General features: G+C 37.1%; 1 protein-coding gene across 1 annotated transcript in view; it reads left to right on the top strand.

Moving 5' to 3' along the window:
- The window catches only part of WDR72 (WD repeat domain 72), a 196,419-nt gene extending 179,293 nt beyond the window's left edge, over positions 1-17,126 (top strand). Inside the window, exons 18-19 of the mRNA XM_068992495.1 lie at positions 11,709-11,813; positions 17,071-17,126. Of these exons, the coding sequence (XP_068848596.1) occupies positions 11,709-11,813; positions 17,071-17,126 (161 nt within the window). The remainder of the gene's footprint in view (positions 1-11,708; positions 11,814-17,070) is intronic.
- Positions 17,127-17,920: the final 794 nt, after the last annotated feature.

The following is a 17,920-nucleotide window of genomic DNA, read 5'->3' as shown; positions in this document are numbered from 1 at the left end:
CTGCAGCATGCCAGGCTTCCCTATCCTTCACTATCTCCTGGAGTTTGCTCAAACTCATGTTCCTTGAGTTGGTGATGCCATCGAACCATCTCATCCTACTTCACTCCCTTCTCCTCTTGGAGTCTCAGTCTTCCTAATTTCTTCTTGAGATATTTTGATAGGACATACATTCTCCTGCCCTCAACTTGCTCCTGGACCTTTGGTTGGCCTCTTAAATTCCACTGTGTCCTATAGTGGCTGTTGTCACTGGAGATACACACAGGGTTCCAGGTGCAGAAGGCCCCTGGGTTTATTGGTTTTCTTGTGCTGAGTTTATCATGTTGATCATTCCCTTCCTAAAATGTCAGGCTTATGTTAGCTATTTGTTTACATTTTTATTTTGACCTAATGCCCTTAGGGGTTTCCCTGGTGGCTCAGTGGCAAAGAATCCACCTGCCAATGCAGAAGACACAGGTTTGATCCCTGGGGGAGGAAATGGCAACCCACTCCAGTATTCTTGCCTGGGAAATCCCATGGACAGAGGAACCTGGCTGGCTACAGTCCATAGGGTCCCAAAGAGTTGGACAGGACTGAGCAACTGAGCAACTGAATAACAACAACAATGTCCTTAGTCATAAAATATGATAGCTCAGTCATGTTCTTGTTCCATATATTTTGGATCATGTTTTTATTTTGAATGTTTTCCAGAATTTTATACTGAAATGTGTATATAGTATGTATTACCACTGATTCAGCCTTACCATTGTTATCTATAATTAATCTAATCAACCTAACCTTTTACAATGCAGGAATCTTTAGTTTTACCTGTAGTTCTGGAGGTTTTACCACATATTCTTCAAAATAATTTGTAACAACCTGTTAAGAGAAGTGTTTTACACTAATCAGGACACTCTTTTATACTTTCTTATCTAGAAATATCTGCTTGTCTCTAAGCTTTTGTTTCGTATTTCCTAGTTCTGTAATTTTAGCATCTCTTTTATATCGAACCTAGTTTTCCAAAAGTCTCATTAGATTATATTTGCTGATTTCCCTTTATCCACTGCATGTTTGCTATTTAAAACTTTGCTTCTTTAGGTGTGTTTCCTTTATCCTTTATTTATAGATGGCAATAGCCTGTCTAGTATCAAAATGAGACTCTCTACTACTTGCTGCTGCTGCTGCTGCTGCTAAGTCGCTTCAGTCATGTCCGACTCTGTGCAACCCCATAGACGGCAGCCCATCAGGCTCCCCCGTCCCTGGGATTCTCCAGACAAGAACACTGGAGTGGGTTGCCATTTCCTTCTCAAATGAAAGTGAAAAGTGAAAGTGAAGTCGTGTCTGACTCTTAGCGACCCCATGGACTGCAGCATACCAGGCTCCTCCGTCCATGGGATTTTCCAGGCAACAGTACTTGAGTGGGATGCCATTGCCTTCTCCAAACTCTACTACTTACCAAGGCTATATTCGTATTCTATTGTATTATAACCATCTTTTAGAGATACTTGTACAAATACTGAGTGTTATGCAGTGACACAGCCTGAGGATTTGAAAAGGCAACTTTCCATTATTTATCCCCCAGCAAAATTAATATTTTTAAATGCATGGCTCCACTTTATATGCCTGATATAAGAGGCAGTCAGTGCCAATGGATCCCTATATTTTCTATGTCTGGTGTGAGTAGATGTGAGAGAAGAGTAATGGTTGCTACTGATTATTATAATACAGTGGTAAAGCACATTATTATCATCCATACATGACTTCAATTCAATTTCAATAAATTCTCTAGTACATACACTAACATGCCATTTTGATGTCATTCAAATAAAAATAAATCACATTCAGAGTACCCAAGCCTAATGATACAAAATATGGTAACTCAGACCTTTTCTTCCTTGCATCCTTCTTAATGTTGACAAAGAATCAGAAAATGAAGGCATAGTCTAGATAATTTGATTTTCTTATTTTCCATTTCCTACCTAGGAGATGAAAGAGCTCTGACACTTGACTAACCATCTGAGACAAGCATTTTCCCTTGAGACAGAGACAGCTATCAGCTGGGAATTTGAGACTGCCTGCCAATCGTTTTCTCCATGCTGATGGTGTCTTTTTAGGTTCAGCCTATAGAAAGGTTGCTGCTCTTACAAATTCCAGTGGTAGTGCCATTTGACAATTTCTTCTCCCACTGATTCTAGAGAAAAATATTTTGGTATTTTTCCTTATGGATAACTGTAGACTTTGTTCTGGTTTAAATTGCCCTATGCTGTGAATCCTTATCTGAAGTTCATATATAAATCATGTTTATCTCTAGTCTCAAATGCTAGCATGAAGCTCTTTTGATTGAAGAGTCTCTTTTGTTTTCCTGAACTTCTAAATTTTCAAATGCAAGCTGGGAAGTATACTACAAATTCCTCTTAGAATTCTCCCTTTACTGTCTGTTCCTCAATTTATCAATATATGGGAGGGAATCCATTTGTTTTCTTCTTTGGAATCTATTCCTGCTTTCAATTTCTTGAAATTCTGAACAGTAAAATTTCTGAACAGTAAAAATACACAGGGTTTTGTCCTTATAAGAAAGGTCAAATGACTTTTACAAAATCTAAACTGCATGAATAGTGCAAGAGTTAATTTCTAGACATTCTTAGAGCTATTCCATCACCTCTACATCCTTTCAGTGATGAAGGGGTCCTTTCAAATAAAATGTTGCTGAGTCCCTTTGTCTTAAATAATTATCTCTATGGTTTAATGTATAAAGTTTATACAGTTTATTTCCTGTATTAAGAAATTATCTTTACCAAATTTTAGATAAATACAAAAATAATAATAAGTAATATTTCCCTCCCCCCGGCTGCCGCCACCGCCCCTGCTTATTTAACTTATATGCAGAGTACATCATGAGAAACACTGGGCTGGAAGAAACACAAGCTGGAATCAAGATTGCTGGGAGAAATATCAATAACCTCAGATATGCAGATGATACCACCCTTATGGCAGAAAGTGAAGAGGAACTAAAAAGCCTCTTGATGAAAGTGAAAGTGGAGAGTGAAAAAGTTGGCTTAAAGCTCAGCATTCAGAAAACTAAGATCATGGCATATGGTCCCATCACTTCATGGGAAATAGATGGGGAAACAGTGGAAACAGTGTCAGACTTTATTTTTGGGGGCTCCAAAATCACTGCAGATGGTGACTGCAGCCATGAAATTAAAAAAGACACTTACTCCTTGGAAGAAAAGTTATGACCAATCTAGACAGCATATTGAAAAGCAGAGACATTACTTTGCCAACAAAGGTCCGTCTAGTCAAGGCTATGGTTTTTCCAGTGGTCATGTATGGATGTGAGAGTTGGACTGTGAAGAAAGCTGAGCGCTGAAGAATTGATGCTTTAGAACTGTGGTGTTGGAGAAGACTCTTGAGAGTCCCTTGGACTGCAAGGAGATCCAACCAGTCCATTCTGAAGGAGATCAGCCCTGGGATTTCTTTGGAAGGAATGATGCTGAAGCTGAAACTCCAGTACTTTGGCCACCTCACGCAAAGAGTTGACTCATTGGAAAAGACTCTGATGCTGGGAGGGATTGGGGGCAGGAAGAGAAGGGGATGACAGAGGATGAGATGGCTGGATGGCATCACTGACTTGATGGATGTGAGTCTTGGTGAACTCTGGGAGTTGGTGATGGACAGGGAGGCCTGGCGTGCTGCGATTCATGGGGTCGCAGAGAGTTGAACACGACTGAGAGAGTGAACTGAACTGAACTGAATATTTCCCTTTATTATTTCCACTCTGAATTTGACCAGGGAACAAAGCTGTAGAAATTATCTTGATTCGATGATAAAAAAGAAAAAAGTGCTTACTCATCTACTCACCACTTTTCTGCCTGGAACACTCCTTGCCAAGGAAAAGGTACTCTAAAGGACAGATAAAGAACTCCAGGCAAACTTCTCATAGGTAACTCTGGGAACTGCCTTAGAGGGTAAGGAAATGCAACATAAATAGAAGAGAAGTTTGCATTGTTCCTGGTTCTTTCCTTTTCAATTTCCCAAATTACACATTTCCTTCTTCATACTTCCCCTATCCTGCATCCAAATGTCTCTACAGTCTGTTTCAGCTGAGAGTTTAAATAATTTGATTAGAGTTAGTTTTCATGCTAGGCTTGACTAAGACAAATAACTTCATGGGCTTCAGTTTTACATAAAAAAAATAATTTAAAAAAATTAGGTTCTCTTGATTCTCCCTGTGAGAGATTTGACAGGAAGAGAAGACTTCCACAGGAGCAGCACATCTCTATAACCATATCCATTCAAACAACTAATGGGAACCTCTTCATGTTTGGGGTCCTGAATCGAAGTCTTCAGAGGAGTCTAACGCCATTTCAGCCTAACCCAGTCCAGACCTAACTTCCAGACCAGGGTTTTTCCACTGCAGTTTTGCTTCTTGCAATTATTTGATGGATCCAATTAATTTAGTTTAGGATGATTCATCTTGTACTGAAGTTCATATTTGCCAAATTGTTTGAGAGCTATAACTTATTTTTTTAAAGTTTAGTTTTAAAGATTTGTTTTACACCATTGGCAAACATCTGATGGATGCTTCTATGGCAAGGTGTCACCTTGCTTGTTCTCAGGAATAGCCATACTGCAACCTCAGTTCTTGGAGAAGGAAATGACAACCCACTCCAGTATTCTTGCCTGGAGAATCACATGGACGGAAGAACCTGGCAGGCTACAGTCCATGGAGTTGCAAGAGTTGGACATGACTTAGCAACTAAACCACTACCACCACCAGGCTCAGTTCTGGCTTCGTCATCTTTCAATACGGCCCTCTCACCCTGGCATTACAGTCATCCAAGCATCTCTCTGAAGTTTCCCTGATTTCCTCTGTCCCTCAGTCAGATGAAATTACTTATAGGAAAATAGCAAGTTTAACTCAGAAAGGGCCTCATAAGCCTTCATTATTTCTAAGATTACTCTAGTAGTCACTTATACTCTTTGTATCCTGTTCAGTGATATACTCAGTGGTCAGCTGGTCTTGGAGTCTTAACTGGCAAAATATGTCTCAGGACATGAAGATGTCAAGGAAGTTGTCCAGGCCAATTCTCTCACTTTATTAGTGAAAGCACCAGAGTCCAGGTAAGTGAAATGACAAGATCAAGGTCATACTATTAGGAACAGAAGTGGAATGAAAAACATATTTTCTTTTTAATTAAGCTTTTTGACAGTACAACATGCCCCCCCACCCCCACCCTGGGGAACTAAGAAGTTCATCTCTGTTAGGAAGTCATTGGTATTCATCTTTGCTTCAATTAAGACATATATTTTAGTTCAGTTCAGTGGCTTAGTCGTGTCCAGCTCTTTGTGACCCCATGGACTGCAGCACACCAGGCTTCCCTGTCCATCACCAATTTCTTATATTTGGGTAATAAAGAAATGAGGAATTTTATTTTACCCAATGCCTGATCTTAAGAGTTTTCCCTTCAACTACAGGTGAAATTAGTTATTGCTTTTTTAATTCTTAGAAATTCCTGTTAGCAGTTTTACTCAGTAATTTCATAAATAGTTCAAGTATCTGCCTTGTATCTTGCATTAGGCTAAATGTACTTTCTTATTTATCAGCCTTACCAAAGCAGCCTATTGCTCAAACTTCCTGGATAACAGGAAAACTTTTATATCTTAGAGGAATAAACATTATTTTAAAAGATGAAGTAACCAATTAATACTACTTTCTCATTCCCATTTATCTTCCCTCAAATTAGACATCTAGTTGTACACCTCACTGTAGAGCCTGGCTATAGAGAAAAATTTTTCCCCTTAGATAGTAAATAATTTGATCTTCTGTGTTTATGTATTATATGTATCCCAAAATATCTCATGCTTAAAGCAATTCACACTAGAAAATATCACCCAGAAAATAATATTCTGTGTCAGATTATACTTGCAGAAAGATAATAAAACACATAAATCTAATCTTAACTCATTTTGCTGAACTTGTCCATAAAACAGTTATTGCTTAGTTATAAAGCAGCACTAGATATTTTATTTATTTCTAGGCATTCGTATATATATATATATTTTTCCAGTCTCCAGTCTACACTGAACACAAAGTAAGCCTAAAGTCTGATGCAGGATGTAGCTATTGCTATTTAAATATAATCAGGAGGTCCTATCACTTGTTTATCTCAGTAGATACTCTTTAAGTAGGGGTAATATGTACACAGCTCTTTAGCTACATATGCTTTTCTGATAAGACATCTGTCCAGAGAGAATCACTCTGTGAACTGAATCTGTGGTCTGTTCAAATGATATTCTTTGTTTCCAACTTTAGTGTATCACTTAAAGTCTTTTCACTGATTATTTAATTTAAAACATATTGCAGTTTTCTTGTGATCAGTCAGGGTTGCACTAGTGTTTAATTCTAGTTGAACTTATTGTAGTTTTTCTTTCTTCTAAGCCTACAGAAAGATTTTTAAAATTTATTCACACTGATTCCTTATTATTGGGAAGAGATCTAAATTATCAGCAAAGGAAGTGACCAATTCTTGGCCACCACATTTAGCTGGTAGACTGTAACTCAGGTCTTTGACTTCTTCTCCACTACTCATTCATAATTGAGCAGAGTTTTAGTCTTTTGTGACTTCTGCAACTTGCACATTATTTTTATGCCTTTGAATAAGATGCAAATAAGATTTTTGTCGAAGTTTTATCTGCTACTACAATGGTTTATTCTACTCCATTGACTAGCATTTCAAACTGGTATATCTTTTTGTTAATGATTTTCCTATCACTATCTCCAGTACTTCCCCAAACTCCATACATATGCCAGATGGGATTTATTTTTCAATCACTTATAAGTCATCATAGGGAAAACATTATTTGCATTACAAATTTTATTCACACTGTGATTGATATGGATTTTTAACAAAGGCTCTGTATATACTACAGTCCTGGCCCAGCATGCAAGAATCAACTACTGTTTGTTGAGATGATGGAGATTTTTCCCAGTGGTCATTCTCTCACTATGAATGGGGAGGATTTTTCTTGAAGTTGTTTGTTGCCTTGACCTAGCCATCTTCAAATTTTAATGAATATTTGCATTTCTGCAAATGATGAGAAAAGGCAGGAAGGAATTTTTACACATTAACTGAAACCACAATAGAGACTAGAGAGAGGTAAAGGAGCATACCATAGTGGCTCAGACAGTGAAGAATTTGCCTGCAATGCAGGAGAACTGGGTTTGATCCCTAGGTTTGATTCCTGGGTTGGAAAGATACCCTGGAGAAGGAAATGGCAACCCACTCTAGTATTCTTTCCGGAAGAATCCATGGAGAGTGGAGTTACAGTCTATGGAGTCAGAAAGAGTTGTATATGACTGAGTGACTACCCTGTCACCATATTTGTTTCAGTAAATTCTTCTATAGAGTCTTCGTCATAAAATTTTCCATGCTTTTTCATTATATGTTCTTCAGTTCAGTTCAGTTCAGTCGCTCAGTCGTGTCCGACTCTTTGCTACCCCTTAAATCGCAGCACGTCAGGCCTCCCTGTCCATCACCAACTCCTGGAGTTCACTCAGAATGTCCATCGAGTCAGTGATGCCATCCAGCCATCTCATCCTGTGTTGTCCCCTTCTCCTCCTGCCCCCAATCCCTCCCAGCATCAGAGTCTTTTCCAATGAGTCAACTCTTTGCATGAGGTGGCCAAAGTACTGGAGTTTCAGCTTCAGCATCATTCCTTCCAAAGAACACCCAGGGCTGATCTCCTTCAGAATGGACTGGTTGGATCTCCTTGCAGTCCAAGGGACTCTCAAGAGTCTTCTCCAACACCACAGTTCTAAAGCATCAATTCTTTGGCGCTCAGCTTTCTTCACAGTCCAACTCTCACATCCATACATGACCACTGGAAAAACCATAGCCTTGACTAGACGGACCTTTGTTGGCAAAGTAATGTCTCTGCTTTTCAATATGCTGTCTAGATTGGTCATAACTTTTCTTCCAAGGAGTAAGTGTCTTTTTTAATTTCATGGCTGCAGTCACCATCTGCAGTGATTTTGGAGCCCCCAAAAATAAAGTCTGACAGTGTTTCCACTGTTTCCCCATCTATTTCCCATGAAGTGATGGGACCAGATGCCATGATCTTCATTTTCTAAATGTTGAGTATATGTTCTTAAGTGTAATTTAAAAACTACTTATTTTGTATTGTCTACAATTGAACCATTTATTTCTTTGGGAATTTCTGTAACACTAATAATTAAGCACACCATAGTCAAAGGCATCTTTACCAAGTACGTGGACTTTCTCCTCTATCTAGCTTCCAAAGGTACTACAAAGATATTTAGAACACCAGTCTTGTCGTTGCAATATTTTGAGGTGTATGATGAGTAAATGGAACACCTTACATCTTTCAGTGGTAGAACTGTCAAGGAGTGTTTATCTTTTTTGCCTCTCACCCCCCAAATGTAGACTATTTCAGAATGCATTACAGAGGAAATAAACAGTTGATTTTAAGTTAAGGATGAGCCTAGCAACCATTTGCACTATATTGATGTCAAAAGTACCTCTCTGCCAAGCTCTAAAATGCATCTTCAAAAACTACTGAAAATATCCAAGAACTTTAGTGATGAGCTACAAATGGACTTTAGTATTGATAAACAAAAGTCAATATGTATAGTGAAAGGACAACTTACTGTGATAAATGGGCCCACCATCGTAAAGATCAAATTATCGACTATCTACGGCAAGGGAAAACCTGTCTATAGCTAACTTCTACAGGTGAGAGGAATTCGCCACAACAGCAATTCAGGGAACGCTCAAAGCAACATGTAAGGAGAATTCATTAAAAATACATATAAAAACAGGCAGCAATACTCTGTTAAATATATCTGTGACACCAGGCTACTGTATTTCTTTGGCCAGGCTTGAGTTCACATCTTTTCCTTTTGCAGAGAACACGCTCCTTTTGGGCTACTCATATTACTGCTCAATGAGATTTAATTCAAATTTTACTTCCTAACACACCATATTGCAGGAGAATTACCTCTGCATTCCTTAAAAACCGTGTTACTCTTGGAATATTCTCTCTAATGCTCCTATTAGTTAGTTTCTATTATAACTCAACTATATCACAAGTTGTATGTGGGCCCCTTAGAAATGCCTCATTGTTTTATCCCCTCACATGATCTAGCACAGAGCTCTACCCTGGGCCTGATAATCACCAGATCAATATTTTTTTTTAATTTCATCATTTTTGAAATTATTCATTAGAGAAGCCTCGGCCACACATCATGTCAGAGTTAAATGGTGAAATGTCACACATCACAAGAAACACCCAAAAGAATAATTGCAAACACTGGCCTATCAAAAAAAAAAAAAAAAAAGTGGAATGGCAACAATTAACCTCTTCAATGTCTATTGTTCCCAATTGACAGAATGTAAGAATTTCTTCCACAGTGAATTTAATCGGATACTCTATAAGCTACCCAGTAAAAACTAAAAGGCAAATCTTGTACCATCTCTCAAATTTGGAAGCAAAAGTGCAATTAAGCCAAAGATCTGATGAACAACCCTTTCTACTCTACTACTGTATTCTACTACTCTAGTCTACTCCCCCCACCACAAACAACACCCTCCAAAATCTTTCTGGAGACAAAAATACCTGCAAAGGTACCTTATAGTGTGAGTTTAATAAAGCTCATGCAGCTAAAACTATTGATACATCTAACTTTCCTGTTTTCTTGAAAGATCTGGAATGTCAGTTCATCCTGGAACTACTTTATTGCCACTAAATCTGGTGGTAGGCATGGACTTTGTTGTTCTAATACCATGCTCTCTTCAGCTCTTTGAGGCCCCTGTATCTAGAAGAGCGTTTTGGAGGAATGAAAATCAAGAAAGTAGGCCAGAAAATTTTGACCAATGTAATAGTATTCTGCAACTTTGATGCATTTAATTATTCCACTTAAACATTTCAAAAAAATCTATGGATTCAAAAGTAAAATTAAGTATGATCTAAACTGAGGAAAATAGGCCATACATACTACTTAGCTCTCCTTTCAAGTCATGGAGCACCACCACTTTGTAAATATACATCTTTCATCTCAAGTGGGCCTAAACAAGAAGCTGAACAGGTCAAGCTGAAGATAAAGCATATATACTCTTGAATCAGAAGGACATCCAGTATGGTACCTCTGCTTCATTCATTTGTTTATCTATTTACTCATCACACAAATCCTTAAGAATACTTTCCATAGCCTAGGGCATACACAGGTGAATAAAACAGACATGGTACCTACTTCCATGTTTGTTTGTTTTCAGAGAACTCGAAATGAAAAGTTGTGCTTATTTATTCAAAAGCAGAATTTTGAATAGTTTTTCTCGTATTTTATTCCCAAATAAAAAGTGAATTCTAATTCTGTGCTTGCCCTTCCACACAACAAAGCGGCATTATTGGTATTCTGAAAGGGTGGGTGAAACTAGAGAGGATATTTAGAACAGAAACATGTCACTGGTCTCCTTTAAATGTGTGTGTATGGGTTTCAGGTTATGGGCACCACTGCTGTGCACAGTCCATGAAAGCAAGACAGCAGTCTGGGAGGTGTGAGCTCTCCTAAGGCTACTTTGGCCCTCAGGCAGCCCTCTGCATCGCTTATTGAATGTGTGAAGTGACACAAGCTCTAGCCTCTGCGTTCGCTCCCTCATCTCCTAAGGGAGGCTTACAAACAGCAGCCAGCCCACTGCCCTGGGCCAACAGATTATTTCTTATTAAATGTCTATGCTAAATATATATAAACATATTATGACATAAATATATATTTCCTCTGTTGCATTTATGGCTTATAAATAATATGTTGTGTGTGTTATCAGGACCTGAGGAGACAGTGGTAATTTTCACCAAAGAAATCTGTGATAGACAAAAGTCCGTACTGCTTGGCTTTAGATGAGTATGACATAATTTATATTATTTAAGGCTTGCTTTGTTTTGTTATTCAGAGTGTCTTCATGAAGACCACATCTACTTTGCCTGATTAAGTGATTCCTTGAACAAATATAATAGGGAAATATGGTACTTGTAGAAAAATGTGGAAACTTAAGCCTGTGCTTCTCTAACAGAGCTAGTAGTTGTAATGTGTTTATAGGTAATTTTATATTCCTATTTTCGCTTTCATTTCTGTGCATAATTCCTACTCAGAAAATATCTCATTGTAGTTGTGTGAAGACCTGTCATTCAAAAGATCACCTCTCCTTATTATCATTTGCAATGTATTTATCCTATCTTTTAAAATTTATTTTTATAGGGATTTTTTATTTGTGTTTGGAACCATCATTTTTAATTTGATGAAAGAAAACCAAAATGCATGAAAAGTGTTCATCCACTGTGATTTGTGTGACAAAAAGAACCACTGCACCAGGACAGAGCTGGTCCCCTTGCTGTTAATTGACTATACTCTTTTAGATTTATGCATTAAAAATATGCTTTCTGTTTCCAAGGGATCACTTTGTTACTTTGTAGCTTTTAAGCTGATGCTACAAACTTATTTTTCTTCTAGATAAAGTCTCATCTATAGATTTTTCAACTAATTACATGTCTGCCAATACATACTTAGAGGATACATTTTATTTCAATTTATTATTTGTGTTTATGTAGTGTGTCCCTGAAAATATCTGTGGAAATGAAAGGAAATGTTTAATGGTGTTTATTACTACTTTCTCATCGCCCTTTTCTCTTTCTTTCCTCTCTCTCTTTTTTAATAGCTCCAGTCAGTTCGGTCAAGCATGACAGCAACTCAAACTCGGCAAACTTCCAAGACACCGAGGACATGCCTGACAGATGTGTCTTGGAAGAGTCTGAGAGTCCAGGTGAAAGCCATTTAAAAATAGTCAAGTATAAATGATAAATTTGACACAGCTTTGGGGTCCTTGGAAGGGGGTGGGGGGAGAGGACATTGTAATGCTGTTTTCTTTTAGCAGCTGCACTGTCAAATTAATGGTCACCTCCAGGGGTCACAGTGTGGAGCTGTTATCTTTTCCTCTTTCATCAAGAATTCAGTTGGAGGAAGTACAAAGGCTTTATGACTGAGAAGGGAAGCTGACACTATTAGTTCATTATCATCAATTTTAGGCTAAACTGGTTAATAGAGGCAGAGGTTGGAAACTTGAGAAATAGCAACATTTTAAAATATTTCAAATGATGGAATCAAGAGGAAGTGGAGAATTAGGGAGAAAAGAGAAAGCATTCAATAAAATTTACCCTCTGTCCAGGTTACTGATGCTTGTGTTTTCTTTGTAGAAAGAACAGACAGAAATGTACTGGAAGGATACGTCCAAGAAAACTTAAGCATGAGTTTTTCTTTCTGTTTTGTTTTGAAGCCTGCCTGGTCTTAACAACGAACTAATTAAGAGGGGGAAAAAAAAGTTATGAGAGTTGAAAGACAATTCCTGGCTCACTACAAAACCATTAAATGCTAGAAGATGCCTTATTAGTATGAGCGAGTTAACTATCTTCCCTCCCTGAACATTTTTCTTTGCTGTTTTCTCTGGCTGCTGTGTACCCTCTACCCTCTCGCATCTTTGTGTGCTGATCCATGTATCAGATTTTTGATTCATCCTCTCTGTGGTCTGTCAGCTTAGTTAAGAGATTTCCAAATCTTGTAGCCTTCGCTGACAGGGGGCAGCTGCAAACAGTCCCCTGATCCTTCCCCGAGGAGAGCTACTGAGATTTAATTTTCAGTGAAAGGTGCAGCCTGCAATCTATGTCAGGTCCCCTAAGTCATCTTGGAACCCCAGTTGGCCCAGTGGCAATGGCTTGAATTTCAGTCCTCTCCACTACACCAAGATTCCTCAAAAGACGAACTGCTGCTGTGTGTCTGTTCTCAGCCGCACTTCTGCCTCAGCATCCATGGGGCTGAGAAATGGCGTCTTTAGCAATGACAGAAAATCTTCATCAGCACAACAGCCCCACCCGCTGCCTTACAGATGTGTCCCACATGAAAAGGGAGAGAGTAGTGGTACCATTTTTAAATTACTTTTAGTTCTGACTACAATTGTCTGATTTTGACTAGGTTTCTAAACTGTGATAATCAACAGTTTTCTATCAATCACCTTATCAGGCAGTTAAATCCATGAGTGAAGTTTTTACTGAAGTGTTCATTGTTTTTTTTTTTTTTGCAAAATAGATCAGCTTTATGCTGTTTTAAAACTAGAATAAATTTTGGTCATCCCTCAGTATGAATGTAATTGTGGTGATATTAAAATATAGCACAGTCTATCTGATTGGCATAAACAAAAAGATATATCAAAAAAGAAAGATCAGTTAGAAAACAGAAGTGTTGATAAAGAATCTTAACTTAAAAAGTGAGTACCATTCTATACATTGGACATCATTAAACTGGTAATAAAGAATGAATTACTCTGGCTTTTTCTTCTGTCCATTCCTGCATTTTAAGACATCTAGCCTTATAGGCCTAGAAACCTCTGGAGAGTTCACTACTGGTCTCACTGCCTTCCACTGAGAATTTGTGGCTTGGTTGTCATGGAGACATCGTATTTCTCCAAGAATTGCTCATATTGATCCGTGGCCGGGCGTAAATGGCCAAGCGAGTGTGAGGAATAAAGGGGGCTGGGCAGTCCTATAAAATGACCAGGGCTTGTGGGGTGGAAATAAGCTCATAGCAAACACTTAGGTAAAAAGAAAGAAGCAGTTTTATTTTGTTTCAAGGTTTCTTTCTGCACTTTAGGCCATTGTCTTCCTTCTCTATGAACTGAAAGAAACTTGTTAGTCACTTGTCATGTCAGATCCTTGGTGCTTGTCCTGACACAGCTGTCAGCCTTGCAGCTCTGTGCAGTTCAGGGACACACAACAAAGAGGCAGTGGCATGAATTATTTATTGCTCCTTGTGTGGATAAAATTCTGTGATAAGAAATTAAGACACTTCTGACAGAGATGCTTGTTTAGTAAGAAAGATTTTGATGATAGAGTGCATTTCCTTGAAGTATGAGCATTTGAGAAACAAAATTCTTAAAACTGAACATGAAGGAAGATTTGTGAAATTGGTGGCAGGGTGGGACTTCCCTTGAACCATGAAAATATGACTGGCCGCTTCTCAACGTCCAAAAATCAACTTCAAAATATCAAGTCGTTCAAATGTAGAGCTCCAAAAGTATAAACATTACTTTGGTGGTCTAGTGACCTCTATTTACCATGTATAGGTGGTGTTGCTCTGGAAAGCATGTTAAACCACCTTTGTTAGAAGAAAAAAAATAAAATTTGGGATCTTTAAGTGGTAAGGTTTGAGAAGATGTCCTCAAAACAGTAAAAGTGCTTCAGTAGCTAAGCTTATAACTGCATTATTATATTCATTATTTCTTGTATGGAAAGAAGCATATTTAAATCTGAATGAGCTAATCTTACCATTTTCACCTGGAATATTTCACTTAAAATTATTTTTAGTGCTTTCATATATATGCAAATCCCCTAGTTACAAAGGTGGATGTGATCAGTCTTTTGCCTTTAATGGATATTGACCTTACATGGCTTTATTTATGCAATTCTAAATAACAAATATATTTATTACATCATTTTTAATGAATACGTCAGTTGTTCAAACAGCACCCAGAAAGTGAAAACAAAATCATTTTTCTACTCAAGCATAGTTCAAGACTATTGCATTATATATTGTTCTCTCCAGGTAAAGTCTTTTCTTGGCAAATCCTCTAAAACATCATTTTACTGAAACTTACATAACTTTATATTGCTCCTATCAACTAGTTTGCATCTGCAGGGAGTAAGAAACTTACAGTGCAGAGAAACTAATTTTTTTTTAATGAAGTTGAAATTTGTAAACTGTTGATGGAGCATTTAAAAATGCCAGTAATAAAATCAAATTTTTAGAATGTATATAAAACAGTAAGAGTGACTTTGTGAATTATCTTTGAACAAAATGGGTTTTAACTCAGTATGTAGATTATTTTTTCGTTGACATCACTGCTTCACCAGCTGGGATGAGCCATTTGTAAATGGGCTGGAGCTTGCATATAGGTCACAGTTTAGATGCCTGATGGAGTGGTCATTCACCTCTTCTAGAGGGCTCTACCTTATTCATCATGCCATTGTGATCTCTTTATTGGTTCAAGTTGAATACCCAGGTGAGTGCCTGCAGTCCATTAAGGTTGGGCAAAGCAGCTTTAGACCACAGCATTCTTGTTACTCTGACCCTGCCAGTGAACCTGGAGGTCTTGTCTGATAGGTTAAAGTCTCCCTCAGCAGTGTCTTTTCTTTGGAATAATTCATTAGCAAAGACTTTTGACTCACAGGTGAATCCCAGATTGAAGTTTCTGGCTTAGACTCTGTGAAGTCTACTGGCTTCTTCACCAGCATATATACATTCATGGAACCTGTGGGAATAACTTTGATGTCTAGTAATAGAAGCACTGAGACAACATGTGAACTTACAGCTCCCTTTTTTGTGTTTTTAGGGCCATTAGGCTTTCTTTCTTTGGCTCTTTAAGGCCTGGTCACTTCTGAATCTGAAAGATGTTATCACAAAAATAGTTCAGTTTAGTATTTTGTTGGCTAACTTATTAACTGTTTAATGCACAGTGATTGTATATAGCCCAATCCCTGATCTCCAGAATATTAAAAAAAAAATGTCCTTGGCCCCTTATTTTTGTAATCATGATGATAAAAATTTAGTGTGACGTTCACAAATTTTATCCAAGTGTTAATGAGAAACCTTGAGCTTTTATCACCTTATTGGCTTGGAAAACTAAGAATTTTAGTTACTAGTGCACCAGGGACAGTGCACTTAAATACGGCTTCAGCTGAAAATAATAGTGACAAAAGAATGTTCAGAAGTACAAAAAAAAATGCATTTTCAGATAAGCATTTTTATGTCATTCTGAAGTAGTTTATAATCAGCATGCATTCTGCCATTAACAGAACATTTTAGTGGTTTTTATAGAGCACATTATGTGTGTAGATCTACATACATCACTGTTAATCAATATTATATTTGCATGAATCTGATGAATAAAACTAGGTTTCTTACTGTTTCGTAGAAGATACTGCATTGTGAAAAGCAAAGCTTTTTTTTTTTTTTTTATACTATTCTGGCTCATGAATCACCAGCAAAAATCAGGTAACAGAAAGTAGGACAGATTCAGGAGTGGAGTGTTGGAGATGGCTGATGATGATGCATGAAGCAGAAAAAATGTAGCATGTGTGAGCAGCCCATCAGTCATAGCCATCAAGAACACACTTCTTATGACTAGTGCTAAAAAAAATGTTCTAGAAGAAGTAAGAACAATTCCAGTAGTAAAAAAATGCAAGCTCTGTTTTCTAGTTGTGTTTAACAACTTCAATATTTTAAATAATTTACCAAAAGGGAAAAAGCATTAATCTAATAATTTTTAAAAGATATAAAATTCTGGGCATATATAACTAATACATATATAATACAATATTGAATATTGGTTTAGCTAACATAAATAATCAGCTTTTTGAGTTTTTGCCAGTAGGAACGGGAGTTACTATGATTGGTCACATTATTAATATAAATGTGTTTAGAAGTAGTTAACTGAGGCACAATGCTCTAATTAATCAAATTAATTTAATCAAGTGATTTTTTTTTTTTAGCCTGCAGTCTGAGAAATACATTCTCAGAAAGAATTCTATAGCTCAAACCATATTTCAACTGATATTTATACCATTTTGTCCTAACACTGCCATGGTGAGCTTCTCCAAGAACAATTCAACTGCTTGAAATTTATGGAAATTTATTTATTTCAAACTCAATTAATCTTGTTGACAACTTCTGATCTTTCTCAGTGATTAAAAAAAACCATATTAATAATATGTGCAATTAAAATACAGTTCCCTGAGGCTTGGCTTATAAGAATTTCTTTATTATATTAACATTTTATTTTGTATAGAGAAAGAAATGTAGAAATTATGAGTAACTGCTTTCTTCTTTCCTTCTTCCCTTCCTTGCCTTTTATTTTTCTTCATTTCCTCCCTCCTTTCATCCTCCTCTCTCTTCCCCGCTTCCTCTTACCCTTCTTTCCTCCTTCCCTTTCTTCATTTCACCATATAACCCAAGATAATCTGTTTTCTTTCCAGGTAAACGAAAGCATCATTTATGGATAGAAAAGGTGTGCTCCTGCAAGCTGTGCTAATCGTAACCTCAACTGTAGGAACTGGACTTGGACAAATTAAGAAAACTCAAACATGCCATTTGTTTATCATTGTATGTATAAGCTATGTTATTACCAGTCTAATTATTAATTTGTGATAGATTTGCTGGTACTTTGTTCAGAGTCATCACTGATCAAAAATATTCAAATTCCTCTAGTTTTAGGAAATCATTGTCTAAATCATTTTGTGGTTCCAACAAGTAGAGCAGCCCACAGACACAAATTTAATACCATTTTAGATTTTTCTTCCAGTTTACAGTTCCTGAATTATATAACCCCATTTGCTTTTAGACAATATAACAAACAATTCTTTTAAATTTAATGTTGCTTAAATGTACTTACTCTAAAACTTTACCAAATTTGTTTGATTTGTTAGGTGAGGGCATTTATGTTTTAGTAGATGCTTTAATGTGAATCAGTCATCCTACAGTAAATCTCATCTTTAAGCATGAAATGTTGTCAACAAAGTAGCCAATTCCATTTAGTCATCAATTAGCCCAAATAAGTGATACACAGTATAACAGAGACCAATCTTGTGCAGTCAAGTTAATTTAGACTTCTAATGACATAGAGGCTAATGCCTTTAGCTAAAGGTTGATTTTGTTGGCCATATAGATGTGAACTAGGAAAGAGGAAACTACCAATAGCACATCACAATTGATCCTTATTAAGTATAAACTCTTGTAGTTCTATTCCCAGAAAGAAGCTTGACTTTCTATTCCCAGAAAGAAGCAGGAATTCTCAAACTAAAATATGTGAAGCAATATAAACAGGAA

This window comes from Capricornis sumatraensis, chromosome 2 (genome assembly GCF_032405125.1).
Source record: "Capricornis sumatraensis isolate serow.1 chromosome 2, serow.2, whole genome shotgun sequence".
Taxonomy (NCBI): Eukaryota; Metazoa; Chordata; class Mammalia; order Artiodactyla; family Bovidae; genus Capricornis; species Capricornis sumatraensis.
The sequence above is the reverse complement of the archived record's forward strand: the minus strand, read 5'-3'. Positions and strand labels throughout refer to the sequence as shown.